This window comes from Brienomyrus brachyistius, chromosome 20 (assembly GCF_023856365.1).
Source record: "Brienomyrus brachyistius isolate T26 chromosome 20, BBRACH_0.4, whole genome shotgun sequence".
NCBI lineage: Eukaryota > Metazoa > Chordata > Actinopteri > Osteoglossiformes > Mormyridae > Brienomyrus > Brienomyrus brachyistius.
Genome location: NC_064552.1, coordinates 5,785,334 through 5,807,737, shown reverse-complemented (window position 1 = coordinate 5,807,737; position 22,404 = coordinate 5,785,334). Strand labels below are relative to the sequence as shown.

The 22,404-nt window shown below is 52.4% G+C and overlaps 2 protein-coding genes across 4 annotated transcripts in view; one reads left to right on the top strand and one right to left on the bottom strand.

Annotated features, from left to right (window-relative positions):
- Nucleotides 1-22,404, top strand: part of dock1 (dedicator of cytokinesis 1) — a 132,616-nt gene that overhangs the window by 57,304 nt on the left and 52,908 nt on the right. The window lies entirely within an intron of this gene.
- LOC125715324 (inhibitory synaptic factor 2A) lies at nt 408-20,824 on the bottom strand. 2 transcript variants are annotated; one of them, XM_048986658.1, is made up of 4 exons: nt 20,362-20,824; nt 12,401-13,457; nt 7,434-7,505; nt 408-1,518 (listed from the first exon to the last, which is right to left on the bottom strand). In XM_048986658.1, the coding sequence occupies exons 2-4, from the start codon at nt 13,450-13,452 to the stop codon at nt 1,335-1,337; spliced, it is 1,308 nt and encodes a 435-aa protein (XP_048842615.1). In that variant the 5' UTR covers nt 13,453-13,457; nt 20,362-20,824; the 3' UTR covers nt 408-1,334. The 2 variants fall into 2 exon arrangements, with proteins under 2 accessions (XP_048842615.1, XP_048842616.1); XM_048986659.1 differs by lacking the exon at nt 20,362-20,824 and having other exon boundaries at nt 12,401-13,965.

The following is a 22,404-nucleotide window of genomic DNA, read 5'->3' as shown; positions in this document are numbered from 1 at the left end:
CTTTGATGCTCAGCTCTTACGTCGCCGATGGTGTATTAAGACTACGATGCTGGGTGGGGGGGGGGGGTTAATCACGTCTTTCAGTGGGGGGGGGGGTTTCCGGGGTTCATCCTGCCCCACACCCTTGCTTTAATGAATGCTTAACCCTTTTGAATTCATGGGTTTCAAATTCAGCGTTACTGAGCATGGTTTCTGCAGTGTGGAGCAGAAGCATCCCTGTTTGCCGGATTTGCACGGTCAAATCCAGTAATTGTTCGCAAACTGCGTAAAGGATAACAAAGTTCATAGTGGTAACAAACAGATGTACCAGTCAGTATTTAAAATGGTAGAAGCGTAGTGTGCAGACTTATGCTCTGGCTACCTTGACCTTCGTATTTTACTTACATACCCATTTTGTTAATCCCCCCCCCAAAATAAAAAATTCTCATACCATTTTCAGCGTTTCCATAACACCACTCATGTCCTTTTCACCAAAACACTGTGCCGTTTAAAAACGGGTCGAGTAATCTAATCATTATGTCTGTATAGTCGTCTAAAAAAGAATCACATTGAGATGCCTAGCTTAAATATTTCTAGAAAAATATCTGCCTCCTTATTTGTTTTGCAAAGTGGTGCCAGAAGCCATAAAGTCCGTAGTGCATGGCGATGCGCAGAGAGGATCGATTCTGAATTCCGCTTGGGTTTCCTCTCTCTCCGATCCGTCACGCACGCGCAGCAGGTGGCCGTTCCCGCCTATTATATATGTGTATCCGTTACGTAGCGGGAATGCCGTTCTGCATGGAGCCGTAAGAAATGCATCGCGATCATTTTAGAAAAGGTGTTGTGCTTTGCCCTGTTTGCCCCTCTGCCTCCTAAAAAACGTTCCGTGCCCCTCTGCTGTATTCGGGAAGGATCCCGACATGGGTGCAGCAGTGGTTGGGGGTGGCAGGGGAATCCAAAAAAATTCAAAATAAATCCAAGTCATTCCTACGAAGGTGACTGAAACGTCTCACGAGCAAATAAATAATGAAAGGATCCTTTTTTGACTTGGGTGAACAGAGCTGACCATGGATGAGTAAATCCAATTTCCCCGCTTACCTCATTCATCCACAAATAAATCGGCATGGTCGCAATTTCATGCCCCGTTTCTGCCGATCAGTCCGAAATGTGTTTGAATCCTTTTGAGGGTGACAAAAAAATAGAATCACTCTGCTGGTTATCGGCTTCCGGCGTAGATCGCAGAGGATGTTTCGATATCCAGGGATACTGGAGCGTCGGGTCATATTGGTCCATATAGGTGTATAAAAGAGTGGATTGGCTTTAAGGTCCTCGAAGGCATGGGGGAAATCGATGTATCATAGAAACCAGAGTTTCCAGCGGGCGTGCTTTTTGGACTCTGTTTTGGACTTGCGTTTGGGGGTGGAAGTGAAGACTTCCTGGGCGTAAGGCAGCAGCGGAAACTGAGGCTCCTCATCGGGACACAGTCTCTTCATCAGGGGTAGGAGCTTGTCCTCCTGCTGCTTGAAGTCCAGCTCCACACTGAAACAGGGGGAGGACACAGTTAGGGTTCCCGTTAGTGCCCCCCAAAGGCCGCCAGGAGCACCGCAGTCGCGTGTCATGTTAAGGCTGCATACCCGGCTCTTTATTTGCTCTTTGTGTTTGATGCACTCCAAATGTTGCTGCAGAAGATGTTAAAAACACGCCCTTTTTTGGGAAGATTTAAGGTGCCTTATTACTTTGGAAATAGGCGAATGAAAGACTGCAAATGGTTATCACATCTTAACAAAGGTAGTATTGGAAAATGTGGCACTTGATTCTGGTTGGTTTGCTGTTCCTGCCGCCTGATATGTCTGTTGGGTTTGAGGACTCGCTCACTACTGTGCGTTCCCGGGGAAGGTGAAGTCTGGACTGGCCATGTGCAGGAAAGCTCAACGTCTTTAGATTACGCTGATCCTGCTGCTTTCAGACAATGAGAAATGGTTGCAATAATACGTGTTTAGCCCTACTGTGACCCTGCCCTTTAATTAGCCAGACTACAGCGTTTTTAAATTATAGCTGTTTTTTCCTGGAGGTTAAAAAAAAGCAACACTGGGGTTACTAAATGTGTGCCTTAAAGGTGCGAGGTTTGCGTCTCCACGGTCGTCAGTGAGGGCCTTTTGTGATGACATTTGGGCTGTGATTAATTAGCGCTCCCAGCTTACCAGTGCTTATCTTCTTAAACTGTACAGTAATTTCTTGCAGGCGATTATAGCGCACAGGCTGTCTGCTCTGCTGCCCTGCTTAGTCCTGGCTGTGTGCACAGAGTGATTTCTCTGTGTCGAGTAAATAATCCTCCACATCTCGCACAGACATCAAATATTTAAACCAATCTGGCGAGAACCAATGGATGCAGGACAAGGCTTTGAATCTTTTTTTTGTTTTTTGCATTGCCTTAATCTTTCTATGCCCTGTGTGTGTGTGTGTGTGTGTGTGTGTGTGTGTGTGTGTGTGTGTGAGAGAGAGAGAAAGGGGAGCATGATGGGATATTTGAAAACAAACGTTCTGAGTACCTGTGACTTATTGCACAGAGGCTTAGTCAGCTGTCATGCCCCCCCCCCCCCCCCAGCCAAAACTGTAACTCACTCTCTGATGCTTTCATTCGCTAGCGGTTCTGGAAACATCTCCAGCTTCCACTCATAACGTATCAGCAACCGTTTGGTATGAGTATATTAACCCTTTCAGGGCCTGGCGGAGTGGAGATCGTTGGGTGTCTTAGGGGGGTTAGGTATCATTGTTTTATGATAAATGGTAAGTCCTTTATTCACTATTTGCACAGGTACGTTGGAATTCTTCTCCCTGCCTACGCCATCTCCATAGCTTATAGGTCGCGGCGCGGGGTTGCCCTCGAGCTGGCGGTTAAGGGTCCGTGGACGTGTCTGTTCTGCTGAGGCCGGGAGCTGAACCGGCGACCTTCTGTTTGCAGGCAAGCCGCCCACTGCTGGATGTCCTGTAATTTCCCAATGAAGGGTGGTCACATGAATATCAAGTGTATTGAATGTAGAGCATTGGTCATCAGACTTTTTAAAACTTTTGTTCACAGTAAGACCTATTTTCACAATAAAACTATCCTGGAGAGCTACTGAGATTTAGTAGACCGGGGTTGGGGGGGACGGTCCCATTAGGGAGGTTTCGCTGAACGTGAAGGTGATTCTCTCATTGTTGCGATTGACTAATAATGTTCCATTGACGCAGCATGTTTTGAATTGTGTAAGTCACAATCGGTCTAATTAAACTATTTGGTGGAACAAAGGAGCGGACTTCTGGGGGGCATTTGGCGGGAGCTGAAGATGAGTCGTCCGACCCATTTTTGTGGAATTTCGCGTTTGCAGACGAACTGACTGGTTTTGTTTAGGATTTGTGGCTGTTTCGTCGATGCCTGTTTGCACCAGAATAGATGCTCTGAACTCCAGCGTTCCGAGCTGCGGACTGGCCATGAGGCAGAACTTCGCATAGCACGTTGTTTAGGAATTGATCGCGCGGTGGAAGTGTGTAACTATGCAATAATTGGCAGGCTCTCGAATGACGGAGGACTGCTTATGAATGAATGAAGATGGGAAGGAACAAAGTCAAATGTCACATCAGCTTCCCTCCGGAGCCTGGACCATTATAAAGCCGAAAAGGCCTCTTTGGTGAACATCTCCCGCAGACCGGTAAAGCTAAGTGCACGCTACACAACTTTCAATCTGATTGCCATACGGTTTACGCTTCACAACAAGTCATTGTGGTTACACATTACATGACTGATCAGCGACGAGGTCACACATTACAAGATCTTTCACCAGGAGCAATTGCAGACGAGTTTGTCTGGTCTCCAAGCTACGTTTTGTTACAAAAACACACACGGGAAATGACACGGAACAGAAACCGTTAACTTTTGTTAAATACCTCTTTCCTGAATGCTCAGAATAATTGAACTTCTTACATTTTTTAAAACTCCTCTCCCCGATTTTTTCCCCCTCTCCCTGTGTCTTGCACTCTCATTGCCCTTAGGTCATCACTGCATTCATTGTCAGTCACAGCTGGGTAGGTAGCCTGCTAGATATCTGACGGGCATCTGCGACGTATCGGCGACTGTCCAGTCACGTCCTTGAACGGTTCACATAATAGCGATCGAGTGTCGATTTGTCGCCGCCAAGTGAATACCGATATGCCGCCGATCTGGGGCTTTTGTTGACGATCTCCACAATCTGCTGAGCAGAACAGCAAGACTAAAATCGTATAGTGTGGAATTAACGTAACCTGCTTCTTTGTTTTGAAAGATAGGAGTGTTGGCCCGTGAGGGATTTTCGCTGCTCATAAAATGCACGTAACGGCTGTCTGCGCTAATGGCTAATTATTTTGTTTTCAGTAATTCCCTAGTTCATTATTTCTTCCCCATTTAGGCAGCAGGTGGCCCTGTGTTTAAAGATGCCGTCTCCTGCCATCCGAAGTTCCCGGAGGGGGGAGCACTTTGGCGTTTCTGAGCGTCTGAATGCTAACGGCTTCGGTGGCTCGTTAAACAGAGCAGCGTTTTATGCTGCTTCGCCCTATGCGTCGCAGAGTGGCTTTGCAGGCTGCCTGTCTGCAGTGTGATGGGTAAATGAGAGCAGTGTTATGCAATGAAGGAATTTCTTTGCCTTCCCTCATAACGGACGGGTGTCTGTCTGGAAATTAGGGCCTCAGCACGTCTGCAGCCCCAAGATATTTGTGTTTATATTAGCACTTGGAATCTCAAAAAGAAAGTGTTGGTCTCATAACGGCAGGCGATAGCACACTGCTTTGGGGTCCTTTTGAATGCGTGTCTGCATTGTGCAGTTTAAGGCTCATTTTGCTCTCTGAAAGCTGCTCACTCCCGTTAAAGACCATTAAAAACCGACACGTTCTCCCCTTTCACCTGGAGGGTGAGAGTTGGAGGTGTCCGGCCGCGGCCTCATTAAAACGGGACACGGCGAAGAGGTGGTCGTCACGGCTTTTGTAAGCTCACCGGCGGCCTTTAATGAAAGACTCATTATCCTCGCGGATGGTTTATCGGTGTCTGCTTGCCGCGGTTATCGGCCCCCCTCGGCGCCCTGGCTGCCGTTTTTGTTTCCCGTGGCTGTGAACCTCGCCCGTTAAGGACGCACGATTGAGACCCTAGCGGCGAGTGCCAACCTTCTGAGCCATGGCGCCGAGCTGAGCTCATGTCCTCACCTTCATCTCTGTGCACGGGTTCAAATCGCCGGCCCCTGACTGCCCCCGCTCACAGAAGTATAACTACAACAGTTCAGAGTGGTTCCATCTTAAGTCGTAGGATTGACATTTTTGATGGGCCAAAGCCAGCAGCGGAATCAAAGATGGTCCGTGATGTGACACGGCTGTGACACGGCTCCCCTCGTTTACCCGCTCTCCACCAAAACGAGACGGTAAGAGACTGAGAGTGTAGTCCCTTATCCATGCCCCCCTCCCCCAGCAACTGGTATACTCAGCCTGTCTGACTAGGAGCAGTCGTCGCATGTAAATAAGAGCGATTCGCTGAAGGAATGCATACACTTCGCCTGCTCGCTCTTCCAGCTCCGTACCCCATCTGCGCCTCCTATTTAGCACCTCTGGCGAGTTGCCGAAAGCGGCCTCTGACCTCTGCTGCGCCCCCTGTCTGCGAAAGGCGCTGTATGACGCCGGCATGGTGCGGCATAATTGGATTGCAGGCTTTCCAGGACGTGGCACTGCGGCTCCGGTGCGTTGGCCTGGGCCAGACGCTTTTAAACCCCGATGGTGTTTACCTCGTCTATCCTCCTCCGCGCTGAGGTCATACATCTGCCCTAGCCGGCGGGGGGAGACTGACGGTGATGCTTTCTGCATGTGCTTCCCCGTGTCCCATGTCCCGTGTCATGGGTCTTTGGGTGGACTGAATTGGCGGCCATTTTACTCGTGTCACAGGAGGTAGTGTTTTGGTTTCACAGCACGGGGGTGGTTCATGCCGGCACTCTTGGGAGAACGGCTTTCGTGCAGCTAGGTGTAATTTAATTGCTCGCCCCGAGGCTAGCGTGGGAACCGAGCGGCTTGATTTGATGCTGAAGTGTTAGCGTGTGTGTTATATGCAAATGGGTTTACTTAGCGCTTTGAAGAGAGGGCGCTCTTAGCTGTTTGGTAGGGGAGGCAGGTGGGGGGGGTGTTTAACGTTAGGTCACATGACCTGTAGAGGTCACCAGTACAATGCCTGGGCTTGGCTATTATATCACCGGACATGTTACCCGCAGTGCTGTACTAGGTCCATCTGCATAAATGCATTGCCAGCTTTCTGTATAAAACACATGCTGGCCAGATGAATAGTGTCAGCCTAAATGCAGCGTTTGTCACCTGCTCACACGTGATTTCAGGTTTCCATGTGTTTTCTTTGCGTCGTTATTCAAGCTGTGCAGGAAAGTAATGGAAGATCATCTGGTCCTGGGGAGGCAGTGTGAGCTAAATGAGAACCGCTTCTCTTATCGAGCAGCTTGGTGTGGAGCCTTTGCCAGCCCTGTAGGGGGCACTGTTGCGGTCTGACAGAAAGGTGAGGTGCCAAAACCATGGTGGAGGTCATTATGGCTGCTTCACCTGTTCGTCTCGCTCGATAATTTATAGGAGCAGCTGAGTCCTTTTCGGTTAGAGGTGTAGTCGCTGGCGGTGTTGCAAACAAAACAGCCTCCCCCCTTGCAGAACATCTTGCTGCATGCCATGTCGTGCGTGTGCATTAGGTGTGTCTGCCTTTTGAGACTTCAAAGTGAGTGCATGACCTTCTGGGGGGGTGGTGGAAATCTCTGCGACTGGATTCCTAATGATTTTTTATAGTGCTTGAAGCAAGAATGTTGTTGGATTAGGGCTGGCTATTTTAATTGCATCTTTTTTAGCCTGTGACCACTTTATAGTTTTGCTTATTGCAGCATATGATCAGTTTTGGCTCTAATGTTTGAGGGGGATGTTCTGAATGTAATCCTGAAAATCCGTGGCGTACCGCAAGCCCTGCGCCGTGGTGCAGTCAGCTGGCCTCAGCGGCAAGTGCAGTCACGCTTCCCGCCTGCCGGGGCCACTGCATTTTTCATCAGTGAGTGCTGATCACGGATGGGGGGAGAAAAAGCTATCATTCTCCAGGCAGTCTTCCTGCCGCGGGCTCTGGAGGGGCCTCATCCATTTAGCCCTGCCCGAGAGCATTTCTGATACTCATCTACCTCTCCCACTAAAGCCTCCATCTCTGTGCCTGTCCCACGCCTCCCCAAAGGATGCATCCCCCCTCCCCCATCACCACAACCTGGGCAGCGGCATTCAGAGAGAGCCTCTGAAGAACAATAATCTTGATGAGTGGTATGGCGCACCCATGTGTCATTGTTCTAAGTTTCGGCCGGTTGGGTCGCCCAACTCGAGCCCAAAGTACAGCGTCACATAACATGCATTTATCACGACAGCAGTGAGGCGGGACTGACCTGTAAATAATGCACGCGCTGTTTCGACAGGTGTCGCAGTTGGCCGTGTCCTGTCCAGTCCGGTACGAGAGGCTGGAAAGACAAGGAGCACGGATGAGTGATTGGGCGCCCCCTCTGGTCATGTCTCCTTAGCGCGGCCTGAATCAGGCTAAATGCTGTTTCCTGAACGTGGTGAATGTGCACACCCTGCCCCACCTCCCTCCTCCGCTTCTCCAGAGCTTCTGTGCATTAGCGGTGTCTCTGGCTTTTGTGGGATTATTCCGATTTAACTCACAGACATGGACAGATTCTCTCATCCTAGTGTTCGCTGCCATGAACAACAAGGTGATATTATTTTGGAAGCCATGCTTAGCCTGGGTCCTGCTTCTAAATCAACCGAAAAGTTTGTTTTGCATCCTCCTTTTGTTTGGTGTGTGTTTTTTCTTTTTTTTTTTTGGTCCGAGTCGAAGTAGGAAGGGTTCGTTGTGTATTCAAGATGAGCATTTGGAGTCTGGCAAGCTGTAAATATTGCATCTCCAGGCAATTCTTTTACATCGTCCTTTAAAAGGACGTAATCTATGCCGGGACTGAATTGTGCAGTCAGCAACCTGCACTTCTCCGCTGCTGACTGTTGAGTGCTGTGATGTTTTGCCCTTATAATTAAAGCCCATGTAAGTGGATTTTTTTTTTTTTAACCAGATCGTGGGTCTTGTGATTTTGTGTCTTGGCTTATTTATATATTTTTTTATTTTTTTATTATTTTTTTGAACTTTTAATCAGATTGAGGTTTGGCTGCTGTGCTTGGTCATTCTCTGCAAAATTGTGTGCCAAGCCGAAGCATGATTTTCAAAGCTGACTGATGAGCCGCACGCGTCTCGCCCCGTGACTGATCTTCTGGCCGGTTACCGCCTCGGAAATGTATTGCGTATTCGCCGTTATGCTCCATCTGTTGTGTATCAGACGTCAGTCAGGTGATCATTTGCCGTAATAGTACAGCAGAGTGGTTGTGGTTGATCTCAGTGGGGTTCCCTACATGGGTATGAGAATTAGTGTCGGCTGGGGGGCTGCTTTATTGAAAGGGGAGGGGGAGGGGGGAGGGCTTAGTGTCCACAAAAGGCCTGGTACTCTGCAGGGATCCTGGCCCACTGCCTGCTGCGCCCAGCAGGGGGAGCTAATCCAAGTGAGAAATGGGGCTGAATCCTGCTAAGTAAAAATGAACTGGGCGGGAGTCCTATGTCAGCTGTACTGAAGAGTGCCCCCTGCTGGCGTGCTGGAGAAGTGTGCCGCTTAGCCCCCTCCTTCCTGAAAGTGCCCCTGCAGTCTCATCTACTCCAGACTGGATCGCTGTGGCTGGTATCGACACGGTCATCCTCCATCATGTTGGGTTTCGGCCGATCCCTGCCGGTGTGTAATTACCGGCTATCCCCGACTCCCTGATGGATGATGGGAAGGTGCGGTGACCCCTCGCGTCACGGACGAGTGATGGGCCGCCTCAGCAGTGGGGCGCCTGCAGGCACGAATCGATATCCGACGGGGGGTGTTCGGGATGCCCTCTGCTTCCCCCCTCATCCCCGTAGCTAAAAACAGACCTGCTTTCTTCCCTCCCCCAGTTGACCCGCGATGTGGCGACGGTACTGATGAGCTCCATCGCTAACGAGCTGCCCACTTGCATGTAGACGACCCCCCCCCCCCCCCCCGGTGTAGCGAGGGTCTTCACCTCTAACGGCATACTTTCCTACAGCCCGTTGTGTCCCTAAGTGCCCAAATCAGGGTAAGGGTTAGATAGGTTGTGGCTTTTTGAGATATCGAAAGACATCTGATTAGCTAATGAAGCCAGCGAAGCCACAGTTATTTGGCAGCGTCCCTGGACGGGACCCCTCCTCCTGATAATAGACCAGCCACTCTTTTTGGGGCAGGGGTGGTAATAAAGGGCAGACTAGCTGAATGCTTGTTGTATGATGAGTGAGGGCAGAGTACATTTAGAAAAGTAGGACTTGCACTTGAATTTTTAAATATGTGAGAGAAAAAACAAAATACCGTGAATGTCTCACTTATAATTAGTCTCTTTCCCCCGCTGGTCATTGACTGATATTGGCTGACCTTTCCTGGTCTTTGTCATCATTCTCCGTTAACAGGTGTGTGATCTTGCTCTTATCAGCTGAATTGCTTCTGTCCTGAAACAGGAGGTCCGAGCTGAGGTGATGGGTGCGTCTGTCATCAAGAGCTCACAGTGCCGTGTCTGTGGCCGACCTGTGTCATGGGGGAGGGCAGCAATCACGCTGGGTCACACATCTTCTGACATCTCTGCCCTGAACCTCTCCACATTGCAGACGGGGGATCTCAGTCGCATACTAGGTGTGGCACAGTCCTCGTCTTCTGACTTTAAAGCAGTGTTTCTCAAACCAGTTTTTGGGGACCCCAATTTTGCAGCATATGATCAGTTTTTTGTTCCGGAGCCAAGATGTAGGCTGCCTGGCAGGGGGTCTTGGGGGGGGGGGGGGGGTGGCATCTGGGGATCTCCGAAGACGGAGATGAGAAACGCCGCATTAAAGGATTGGTGTGTTCCTGCCTTTTTTTTTTTCTTTTTCAAATCTATAACGGTTTTCCTTCGCTTAAAGTCGTGTAGGCAGCCGCGTATCAATTTTCGCATCAACGAAAGCTGTGAGGAAATTACTGACGGTCTGAGGCACCGGCGACGCTAATTGGCTCTTGTGGTCTGAATGGAAACCGTGCCGTCGTTCTACGGCCACGCTGCTTTGTGTGTAGGCAAGCAAAGCCAGCTCAGGAAAATCAGCTGTACAACGCAGCCTTTGTCGTACCATATTTAACGTTATTGCCATTTCGGACATCCCCACCCCAGCTGTCAGCGCTCCCTGCTTATCAGAGATCGAATGTCTCCCGAAACCGAAATAAAGTTCAGTACCTTAGCAGAGACCCCTCTGCTGTGTTCGGATTCAGATTTGAAACTGGAATGGATCTGCCATCCAAACAGAAACCAGAAAGTTAAGTATCCAGTGAGGCGACAGTGAAAAGGTTTTATTTCATCCGGAATGTTGTTGTTTAATCTTCCCCAGCGTGTTTCGCAAAGTGTGAATCTGCATGAATCCATGCTACTCGGGGGTACGGCGTGAATTCGAAATCCCCGGCTTGTTTTGGACCTCGTTTCGAGATGCTGCTTTGGGTCGAGGGCCCAGCATGTTTTTCACGGAGCCGGCGAGGTTCTGATTGGTCTCTGGCGACCGAGTAGGGAAACGGATTCCCAATCCTGGTTGGAAAATGCTCCTCTGAGCCGCAGATGAAAGTATTGCACAAGCAAATTATGTGTTTCCTTTTTTAGAAAGGAAGAGCGAGTTCTGCTCGCTCCCTGTTTATGTGCTGAGCTGCTGCTCGTGTCTGCGGGACAGGAACCGCCCGGCTAGAAATGGGGATCAGAATTCACCTAAACCTGAAGTAGGTCAGTGTAGTCAAATGCTGTAAGGGGATGCATGAGGGTGTAAAACGCTCCCAGCTAAATCAGTGCCACCCACCCCCCCCCTTCTGGTCCGCTCCTCCCCCCACAGATGCTCATCAGGAACCAAACATCTGCTCACAAGCAGGGCTTTCACCTGGCAGGCAAGGTCCAGTCCATCTTTTTGCGGGCTTCAGTGCTATTATTAACGATATATTAATGGGTTTTAAGGGGGTGAGGTGGTATCAAGGAGCAAAAGGCCCCCATGGTGGACGGATGGACTGTTCTGCTTCACAAAGTGATTCTAATTTGGATTGCGTTGTGATTTTTGAGCAGCGCCCCCTAGTGACTGGCCCCTTAATGGGTGGTGAGGGACACACAGATAACGCAGCCCAGCGGCACCTTACAGCCGTTTGCTCGAGTGCATCTGTTTATCCGCCCTGACATACGGCTTGTGGCTGTGTAATACTTAACCATTGGCGAGATTAGAGAAACATCATCTGTGTTTACATTCCGTGTTATTAATCACATCCAACGTGAAGAATCGTGTGTCAGTAGCAGCCTGCCAACCAGTATGTTCAGCGATGGCAAGACATTCCGATTAAAAATGGCTAAATGTTGTAAAGATCTTAGACGACGTCCTGTGCTGAAGTCCTGAGTAGCTGGGGGGATAGTCACACGGCGGCCTAATCGCACACACACAAGTGGCGCACTGAAATTCAGCCACCATTTTCAGTGAAACTGAGTGTGGCTGCGGGGGTGTGTGTTTTTATTTAATGTAAGGCCTTCATCTTCATAACATCCCAGCCAGCTGGAGCAGATGCTGGTGCTGGCTGCTTAGGCAGAGACCAATAGCCAACGTGACCCTGCTTTGGTTTTTTATTTATTTTTTTCCTTGGATCCCTCCCCCCCCCTGTCCTGAATAATCCTGTTTACCTTCTGCATGGAAGCGTGAAACAAAGCAGGTTCCGAATGAGAGGCGCGTTGGATGAGCTGGGAACGGTGTGTGTGAGCTACTCGCGCGGAATCCCGCGGTGCATAAACGGACAGACGTCTGTCTGGGGAAAGTTGCTGCTCGCTGCGCTGCCCCTCAGAGGCAAAGCATGGAAACTGCGCCGACACTGAGTGACACGTACCGCTCACCTGTGTGTGAACTGGTTGGATACGAGTAAATTGGAGTGTATCCGTCCAAAACTGAGCAAGAAAATTAGTCACGAGAGAAAACGGGGCCTAAGCGACCCAAATTTCATTTCAGTTTTGATGAAATACAGTAATTATTGATACTTATAGTAGACCGACATGTTGTGGTGTCCAGGGAGTTTTGTGGGGGGGGGGGTTGGATTAAGGGCCTTGGTCAAGGAACCACAGACGTGGCGAGGCTGGGCTCGAACCTGCGACCTTCTGATCACCGGCACAGAGGCTTTGCCCACTGAGCCACATGCTGCCTTAGATATGGTGTTTTGCAGTTGTGGGGCAGAGCAGTTCTCTGGTGTTTTTGACTGGTTTGTGGGGTGGGGGGAGTCAGGCGGGTTTCCCTTACCCTTCTCGGTGAGCTTCTCCCTTCTCCAACTCTTGGATGACCCCCAGTAGGACTTTGATGGTCTCCTGGCTGGAGCTTATCAAGCTCTCCATCACCTGCAGCTGCGCTTTGAGGTCGCCGTCCTGAGCCACGGGTACGATCTGCCGGCAGGCCTGCTCGGCGGCGCCCCCTGCTGGCTTTGCCGCATTCCCGACGGGGCGGCGGGCAGTGTGGCACTGCGCCGGCAGTCCGTTGATGCGCGCCCCCTTCTTGCGCTTGCCGCGTGCAGACGGACTCTCGACGCACTCCACCTGCGTCAGCGAGTTCCAAGCAATGGGCCCTGTCACCCTGGAGCCTGAGTCCTGTGGGGCACTGCCCAGGGGCGGCCCCTCCGGGCTGGGTAGCTGCCGCTTGGCCGGTGGGGTAGAGTGGACCTCCCCAGCGGGGAGCCGCACCTCCTTTACGCTGCAGATCTGGAAGTCGGCCTCCACACTGCAGTTGGAGGCACATGCGCGGCTGGCGACGCAGCCAGGGAGCAGTGCATCGTCCAGGCAGTTCCGGGCCGGGTGGGGCTCTACGGTGGCGACGCACTGCGCAGTGTGCAGCAGGGCGCGTGTCTTCTCCACTGCCTTCCCACCACACTGCGCCTCTGCCGCCTTCTCGAAACCGCCGCCGTACCCATCGCAGGCCTCCGCTACGGCCACATGCCCCTTGGCACTGTGCCCCTTCTTGCGCTCAAACGGGAAGGTCTGGTAGCGCCTGCACAGGTGTGGTGACGTCTGCACGCCGGTGCTGCGCGTCACATTGGGAATGGAGCGCCGTGCCGGCACTGTCATGTATTTGCGGTACGCCGCCCTGCGGGCCGCTGGCCGCCTGCCCCGACCGGCCGCCTCGCGCTGCTCATTCTGCGCCTCGCAGATGTCCTTGAATCGCACCTGCAGGGCCTTGTTCCGCTTCCTCACCTGCCGGCCTGGCTCCGGGGCGCACCGGGTCTCCAGGGCCAGCGTCGGGCCGGCCTCGGAGTCGGACTCGGAGTTGGCGACGGCGCCCTTGCTAGCCTCCTTGCTCCCCATGGTTCCTAGAAACAAGGGAGGGGGGTTCTCTTAGTGGGGGGGCGGCAGAGCCACACACTCATGCAAGCACACAGCCTCAGCCGTCAGGTACACAGAGTGGTTTCAGATGACGAGCAGCCTGTGTGACGCTTACCGCTGTCCCATTTGCTCTGAGCAGTAATAAACCATGATGATGATAAATAAATGGTAACAAATGGTGTGGCTGCCAGATATTTACCGAGCTGGTTTTTTTTGGGATTTTATCCTCGAGCCCAAGCCCAGTAAATTCTCTGCTCTGCTCTGCTCTGCTCTGTAAGTAATTTAAACGGTCTGGTAATCGAGTGTAATTGTTCGAAATGCACAGTGCCTTTTAATGCTGTTTCAGTGCAGCATTCTGAAGTGTTCCTCTTTCAAAGGTATTATGATGCGATCTTTGCATCGGAGTCGAAACGGGAAGCGCCTGGCTGACTTCCTGCGTGCCGTTAGCCCTACGCCGAATGCAGGGCTGATGCCTGCGGCCCAGTTCCCTCGCACACTGCTGTTGGTGACCGTGGTCAGCGGTGTGCAGAATGTCACCGCCCTAGGGATCAGTTGTCAAGGGCATGTTTAGAAATGGGAGGAAGCAGGAACCTATGCGCTGACCCCCTTTAACGACGCATCGCTGTGTTTAATGTGCTACGTTTAGCAATGACCAATGTGCCTTGTTGACGGGGGCAGTGTCTGTGGTTTCCTGCCTGACATGCATTTGCTCTGCCTGAATCTTTATGCTTACAGCTTAACTGTAGGTGCATTCGCCTGGCCATTTTGTGCCCGCAGCTGTTTATTCCCTGGAGGCCTCCAGTCTGGGGGGAGGGGATGAGGGCATTTGACTATCAGGAACTTCTCCTCACTTATGCAAGTCGCTCTGGCTACGGCCGTAAATGTCCTCACTCCTTTGCTGCCTTCGTGTGTGTCTGTGTGTATGAAGATGGATTTGCATGATGAAGGTTGTGCTTAAGCGTGACTTAAACGTCGCTGCAGCACTTGCGGTCACATATCTGATGCCGTGACACAGACCCCCATGCATAGACCACCTGGTCAGCACCTCCAGAACACCAGTCAGAACACAATCGACGTCCTCATCTAAACTGCCGGAGCCGGTGATATTGAAGCTCCTTATGAAGGCCTTGTTCTGCTTTTTGAGACGTCCAGGATCCAGAACCGTTTTTGGCTCATCTTGCTGTGTGAGTATAGTTTGTCTGTCGCTCGGCAGCAGGCCTTCCCGCACGCCGCGAAATCGCATTAGGCCGCGCAAGGATAACACAGCTGCACGCGTCTAAAAGCAGAATCTGCGCGTAGCGTGGCATTTCATGCGTGAGATCCTCCAGCGTTGCGTACGTTGTGGCTGCTTCATCGTGGTTGGGATCTCGAACCCTCGACCCAGACTGCGCGCATCGACACATGCCAGGACCCACACACACACATGCCATTTCGCTCACGTGTCACAGCCATTCCTTCTCATTTCAGGATTTCGCGTTTAGGTCGCGGGCAGGATCTGGGGTGGGTTTCACGGGGCAGTTCTGTATAAGAGCTGCCGTTGCGATCAGTCGTATCAGACGGGTTGTGAATATTCTGAACTGTGGTGCCACAAAGTGAATTTTGGTGATTTTTTTTTTCTTTTTCTTTTCAGTGTCAGGGTGGTAAGTGGGTCTCGGTGCACGGTTCTGTCATCTGCAGCCGAGTGCGGGAAACGCTACATTCAGACAGGGGTGGAGGTTCTAAGTGTCTGTCAAGTTGCCGCGGTGCTGTGTGGCCCTGTCGTGATGATCTGCGAGAAGCCGTTACATGATGGCATCGGGCTCCGCAATGGCAGCCACGGAGAGTTCCAGTCTGCTTCAGTGGAGACGGGGGCCTGTGTTACCCCGGGAAACGGTGACACTGAGAGCACATCTGCGTGTCTGTAGGATTGTGATGAAGTGGCCTGCGAGAGCTTCCTAGTCCAGACGTTCTCGCTGCGAGTGTTTGTTTACGGAACAGCTCATAAGCCTCCGGAATCAATAATATCAGAAACCGGAGCCCAAAGCTGCACTGATGGTTGTAAATTCCATTTCCCCCTCCTGAGATCTCTGAATTTGGGGTTTCTTAGCAACGACTGGGATGCCTTTCCCTCCATCAAACTGCACAGTTTTTTTCAGGTAATTAACGGAATGATCTTGCAGTTATCGTACCAGTATCGATTCTAGCCAAGTTCTCTCCGTGTCGCATTTTTCAGGGCTCCTTCTCTCGGCTGACGCCGATACCAGCTGCCAGCCGCGCAGGCAGAGAATGCAGTCAGCTCAAACGCGCAGCGAGATCTATAAAATCAGGCTGCGCTGTAATGGTCTGCCCCGGTGGCTTTCTTGGGATAAAAGCATTAAACGCTCAATGCGAGTGAGTAAAATGCGGCCCTGTTGTGAAAACAGGTCAGGACGCGATTTACCATCAGCTTCGCGGCGATCGGCGTATTTAGACGCCGCCTTGATTAATTTTCTCCTCGAGCTGAATTATGCCTCAGCTCTGATTAATAAATGCCTAAGCTTTATTGATTATTTTTATTTGGGAACGCAGTCCTCCACATGAGGGGATTGTGCTTCTGGGAGGTACTTTACACTTTGCTGCGGCCAGTGTGGGTATCACAGAGGGCCCCCACACACACACACACACACACACACACACACACATACATACACATCACATGGCTCCCTGCCTGCCACAGCCCAGGTTAAATTTCTCCCTCTCTGGTGATAATCGCCCTCAGGATCCGCTGACCTCTACAGTGCCCCTCGACTGAGGAACGCTGTCCTCGTGAGATGCCACTGCCTGGTGTGAGCGCTGTGCCTCGTGCCTCGGGAGTCGAGTTTCGGGCTGTCTGCTCAGATACGGCTATTACCAGTCAAATTGCTTCTTAAGACTTCCAGGGTACATTCGGAGCTCCTGCCCTCACAGTGTCGTCTCTGCCTTTCATCCGACTGTGTACACACACCCCCCCCCGCAAGTAAGGAGCATGAAGAGAACATTCAGCTTTGCTGCCCCCCTCCCCGACAGCCTCATCTGGAGGTACGGTATGGGAGGGGGTTCAGCCAGGATTATCTGCATCACCGGGAAGCCACTCGGCCACAGCACTTCGGGCCGCGTTCACACTATTCTGGGGACAGCTGAAGGATTTTTATAGGTGTTTGTTTCCAGGGCTCGGCAGGCCAGGATCTAACCTTGTGAGAGTTACACAATCGCAGTTCATACTCCATCTCCAAGCCCGAGTTTTGTCCCTCACTTTTTTCATTCTTACACTATGAACGTGCCCCTTCCCCTCCTCCCTGCTCCGGCTGAGTCGGATCATCTCCCTCCCCCCAGGTCGCGGAGGCCTGCTTCCCCATCGCCGCCTCAGAATATGTGTTAATTTGCGCCCGACTGACAGCTGCCATTGTGTGGGGAGGGTGCGACTCACTGTTTGTGTAATTAAGCTGAGAGTCAGTGCTGCGGGGTAGTTAGCGTGGAGTGCCACCCTCGGGCTCGGAGCCTGGGCAAGGCCTCGGCAGATGTGCCAGCCCACGCGAGTGCCCTTGGATCCGGGTCTCCTCGCTGGGTCACGCGTCAGATTAATGTCACCTGCCGTGTTCCCTCACGCCGCTTCCAGATGTTGCAGACTCTGTCCTTCGGAGCTCATGTCCGTGAATCAGACAATGGGCTCTGAGATCCTATTCCCCTGAGATCCCCCCCCCCCCCCCCCCCCAGAGGTCTCGTGATCGCAGACATAGTGCCCCACCTCCACTAGTTGACCACTAAATAATCAGAGAATCTTCCCTGACCATTTGGTGCTAGGGATGTGAAGGATTACGGACGATGCATCGGCTCAAATTGCGGCGGTAATCCGGCAAAATCTCCTTATACCCTCAGGAGAGGATCGGCGTGCCGCCGGACGTGGGGCGCCTCTGTCCTCACTCCTGACCTCCAGCAGATCCGGTGGGGGCCTTCGCTGTTTCAGAGACTAATGCATTTACACTGTATCAAAGTTGCTTGGACTGCCACAGCCGGATGTCATTTCGGGTCGGCTCTCAAGGGTTCCCGTTTATTTATAACCCCTTTCCATCCCCCACCCCCTTGAACCCCCCACGCTTGAAGCTGGGGCTTAGTGGATTATCTCCGCGTCTGCCAGGGTACCCAGCAGGCATGCTCCACCGATGCCCGTCGCCTTCCTGGCGGGGGCAGCTATGGTGCGCTGCACGGCGGGCTTTATGGAGGGGGTAGCCGCCTAAGCACCCGCCCTCTCTGCCTGTGTATGCAGTGAGACATGGGGGATGTGGAGCCTCTGCAGGTTTTCCTCACACTGCCGGCTGAGCTGCTGCGTCGTCACATGCGTGCGGGACCCTTGGGAATGGCATCCCTAAATAACAGCCTGGAAAATCAGGCCTCGCATCCAATCCACCAACCCTCACTCCCCTCCCCCCCTTTCCCCCAGAGAGCGAGTCCACCACCTCACATGCAGACGGTGTCTGTTTTTGGGCAGGTGGTGAATCGGCAGCCATCCTTGTCTCACCGTCCCAGTCCCTGTCACCTCGCGTCTCCTCTGTCCGCGCATACGTCATCCAGCCTCCGTGCTTTGACGCTCCTTTTTCCGAGATGTGCATCTCACATCTGGTGCATCGGAAAGGTCACACGGCAAGGTCACGCACGGCGCACGGCTGCCGGCCCGGTTCCCAGAAGGGCCGGCGGCTTTGTGGTGCACCAAGCTCCCGGTGACTTGTGAAGCCATACCAGTGTGTCAGCGAACAAGAATCAGGCTCGTTTTATCCTCCGTGCTCCAAGCTCGTGTGACACATTTAATAAGGAGTCACAGTCATGTCTAAGTTGCGAGGTCTGAACCGGGAGACCGAGATGGTCTGCATCTTAGCCAGGCACTGGTCACAGATTTCGCAGACACATGTCGGGGACCCGCGTCCTCGTGCTGGGGGATGCCGCTCGCCTCGCCTTCTCCTTGAGGAATTACCAGACGCCATAACAAGGTATGACCCAGAAAACGAATTAGTCCCTAATTCTGCTGACGGAAACCCTCCTCCCCCAGAGCAGGGCTGCTTGCGTGTGACGTTTGTGGTTTCATTATACGTTCGTTTAATATTTGCTCCTGTGCAGAGTGATTCTCGCCCGTTCTGTGTTTTCTGTAGATGTACAAGCAAGTCCAGCGACTCATGATGGAAGACCCATCATTAATATCATGAAGCATTACAATTCTAAGACATAACGAGCACGAAGGACACGAGTGCCGTAACATGCGAGTAATTGCACTGTAATCTAAGTGCTGTGTGTGAGTTCTAAGGTTCTATGGTACCGCTGATTAACAAATTCTGATCATTCCGTCTCTGGTCACTGCCAGTAATACATTGTGTTTAACTGTTTCGCTCTGTAAACGGGGGAGTGAGAAACCCGGTGGGTTTCTGGTCACTGTTTGTTTGGCATGTGCGTTGTCATTGTCTCAAAAGAGATGTGAGAGTTTTGAATGTGGAATGTTTCTGTGGATGTGGATTAGATGGCCTAGTCGCAGTATCTTATTTTTATTCTAATACTCATGCTAGCAAAGTCATGCAATTAGCCCTTGCGAAACAAAGCCCCCCCCTAATGAGAGCTGCCATTGCAGTGAGCCTTGGTGGGCCCTGATGGTGCCCCTATATCAGGGGTCCATGGGGGTTCTAAGTCCACTGTATTGACAGAGCCCCCTAGTGGAGTTTTTTTTTTTCATGCAGCAATACTTAGCCGTGCCGTTAATGTGAAGTTGCACATCGGGCATCATTCTGTGAAAATCAATCGCCTGTCGCCAAGAGAGGGCGAATAACCCCCCCCCCCCCCCCCCCCAGCCTTTCATATTTGTTTCACTTCGTCTAGTGATTCCGACAGTCATGCTGCCATTTGAGTGCCTGTTATGGCTCCGTGACCCCGTGACCGCGAGCCCCCACCTCCTCTCGGCTGTCCCCAGGCCTCCTCACCCTCTGCTCCGTGGTCTTTAGAGCTGGGGTCCCATGTATGAGAAAGGGGGGGGGGGCTTTACCAGGTGTCTCTGCATGCCTTGTCAGTGGCGGTCATTTCCACAAGAGGCTGGCATCACAGCGCCTTGTACCTGAGCGATGCCCCCAGAGCGCCCGCTGCTTCCTTTGACGACACCCCAAGTGGGTGAGCCCTGAGTTTTGGGTTTGAAGTTGCCCCCCACCCCAATGCGCTCTCTGCATGCAGAGCCTGACCGCCTTTGAATGTTAAGTGTTCTCCTGCAGTATCTCATGTCAGTCTCGCATCCTTGCCGTCCCTGTGCTGCTTCCACGTGTCTATGGACCGGCCGGTCCGGCTCGGCTTCTCGCAGGGACACATCACGGCATGAGCCTGTCCCCGATCTCGGCGTCCCCATCCCCGCGCCAATGGCACACGCGCAAACCGCTCCGGACGAAACCGGCGTGACATGCGTCAAGCCGGCAGCAGCGTGTAAAAATGCAGCATCACGCTGCGTGGATCATTTCCCGCGCAGCCCGGCCGCCGTCTCATCTCACCGCCACCCAGCCCCCTCCTTAAAGCTGCCACAAACTTGAGCATTTTTCCCTCAAACTTCTTAGCCTTAGCCCCCCACCCCTCTTGAAACTTAGCAATTCTACTGCGTAACTGTGCCTCCGCCTTGCGTGAGACGGACAGCACATGCGTCACAGATGTTTCCTGATTCTTCTCATGCCTGAGCATTGATAACCTCCCCCCACGCCCCCCGAGCTCCCATCTGGGACGCCGCACCACAAACCTCTGCCCCCCCCCCCCCTCCCCAAATCTGCTGGAGAACGACACGCTTTAAAGCCGCCTCCGTATCGGGGATGCTGGAGGAGTCTCTCCCCTCCTGCCCGAATTCACCTCGCACTCCGTCAGAGAGTCAAAGTCACAGCGACTTACCTTCAAGGGGGTGGGGGGAGGAGGATTCACCGGATCACTGACAGGAAGGACGAGACCCCCACCTCTGCCGGCGCATGTCCGTCGCTTCAGCAGCGTAGAGCGCTGCGCGGCTCTGCCATGCCGGTGGCAGTTCCAATAGTTGTCTCTTGTTGAGAGCGCTGTTATGGAGAGAGAGGAACGAGCGAGCGGGAGAGAGAGAGAGAGAGAGAGAGAGCGAGCGCACAGGAGCCCCGGTGAGCCTCAGGCTGCCCGTTCTGCCCCCTGTGTCGGTGCCCGTCCGTCTGGCGCCGCTCCGAAAGCGCTCAGCCGAGGCAGGCGGGCGCATGGAGCATCCCCACGGTGCCGCTGCAGTCCCTGCGTGCAAATGTGCATGTGTGCGAGCATGAGGTGTGTGTGTGTGTTAGTGTGTGGGAGATGGGGAGTAGGGGGTGGGAGAGAGAGGAGGAGGCTGAGCGGGAGGGGGCTGCCGGGGATATCCAGCGCGTATGGACTACAGCCGCCGCTCTCACTTGCTCACTAGCTTGCGCACGCCAACGGCAACGGCGGCGGCAGCAGCTGAGAAGCCCCTCATCCCATCAGCTGAGCCGGTATCCTTGGTGACTCCATCGCCGTGGAGACGTTATGTAAGCCGTACGACTGGGGTCCTTGAAGGGGAAGCTGTGAAGCTGTAATAATGCATCAAAGTCTCTTAACCGGATGCTGGCTGCCCACGTCGAGCGGCGAGTAGGAGAGAGAGAGAGAGAGAGAGTGTGTGTGTGTGTGTGTGTGTGTGTGTGTGTGTGTGTGTGTGTGTGTGTGTGTGTGTGTGTGTGTGTGTTAGAGTCAGAGGGTGACTTATGAGCAACCGAGAGAGAACAATCAATGGTGAGGAACTCCTCGCTCAGCGGCGCCACCACTGGCATCCCAGCTTAACTTCCACCCCCAGCAGGCGTGTCCCAGAGAGATGGTAGGGGCGCTGTGCCCCACACCCATCCTAGCTAATATTCTCTCTCTATCCAGGTGCCCCCCCCCCAAATAAATAAATAAATAAAAATTACTGCTGTATGCTTTTAACCTTGGTTGGGTTTTACTCCTGGGCTACACCTGCAATATGTTCTTTGTAACTCAGTGCCCCTCGCACGCAATTATGAATGAAAAACATCACCACAACTGCCCCCCCTCCCCCATTTGTTACATACTGTCCCTGTCCTGTAGGGGGCGGCGATTTGCGTCTCGGGGCACTTTGTGTCACGCATAGTCCTCCATATGACAGCCAGTGAGAATTAAATAACCCCCCACCCGCTGCCGTGAGAAGACGGGGCACGTTGTCAGGCTGCCTGGTGGCTGCCAGCCGGAGGGTCGCCACCTGCCGGGTCCATCCTTGACGCTACAGGCAGTGGCACGGACACCTGCTGTCTGTAGCTCGCGGGTCCTTTATTTCGCCGCTCTCCCGCAGAGGTTTTAATGTGTCAGCTCTGACAACCTGTAACGTCTCCTCGGCCGCGTGAGGGTAACATCCCCTCATTCACCATGCATCGTGTCTGTGCCGTTTGTCCGATCACACGGGTCACGCCGTTTGCAGGTCTTGAGCGTTCGTGTTCCCAAAATGTCCCTCCATCAAGCATTCGGATGGGACCCCAGAACGATCTGCTGAATGTTTTTTTTAATTTATTCATTTATTTATTTATTTTATTAATTTTGTTTGTTTGTTTGGGTGTTTTAATCCTTAGTCCCGCATCCTGTTATGCCTTTTATTAGAATTCGCTTCATGCCCTCCCGGCACATGTGTATACCCCAAACCTTGTTTTGTGCCACCCGCCCAGGAATGCCCTTCTAAATTGGCAACCATTATAATTCATATCCACGTTCTTGCCTGCTGGTCATAGTGTTCCAGACGTTTACAGAAGGAACAGAGCGATGAGTAGGAGTAGGTTTTGTGGTCACTGTGTCCTCACAGCCTTGTGAAGCCCAGAAGATGCTGAGATCTTTGCTCTTTGTGGAGAAATCCTGTGTGTAATCATTCCCCGGAAAGCCTGCTGATGATTTGCATTTCCTGAGCTCCTC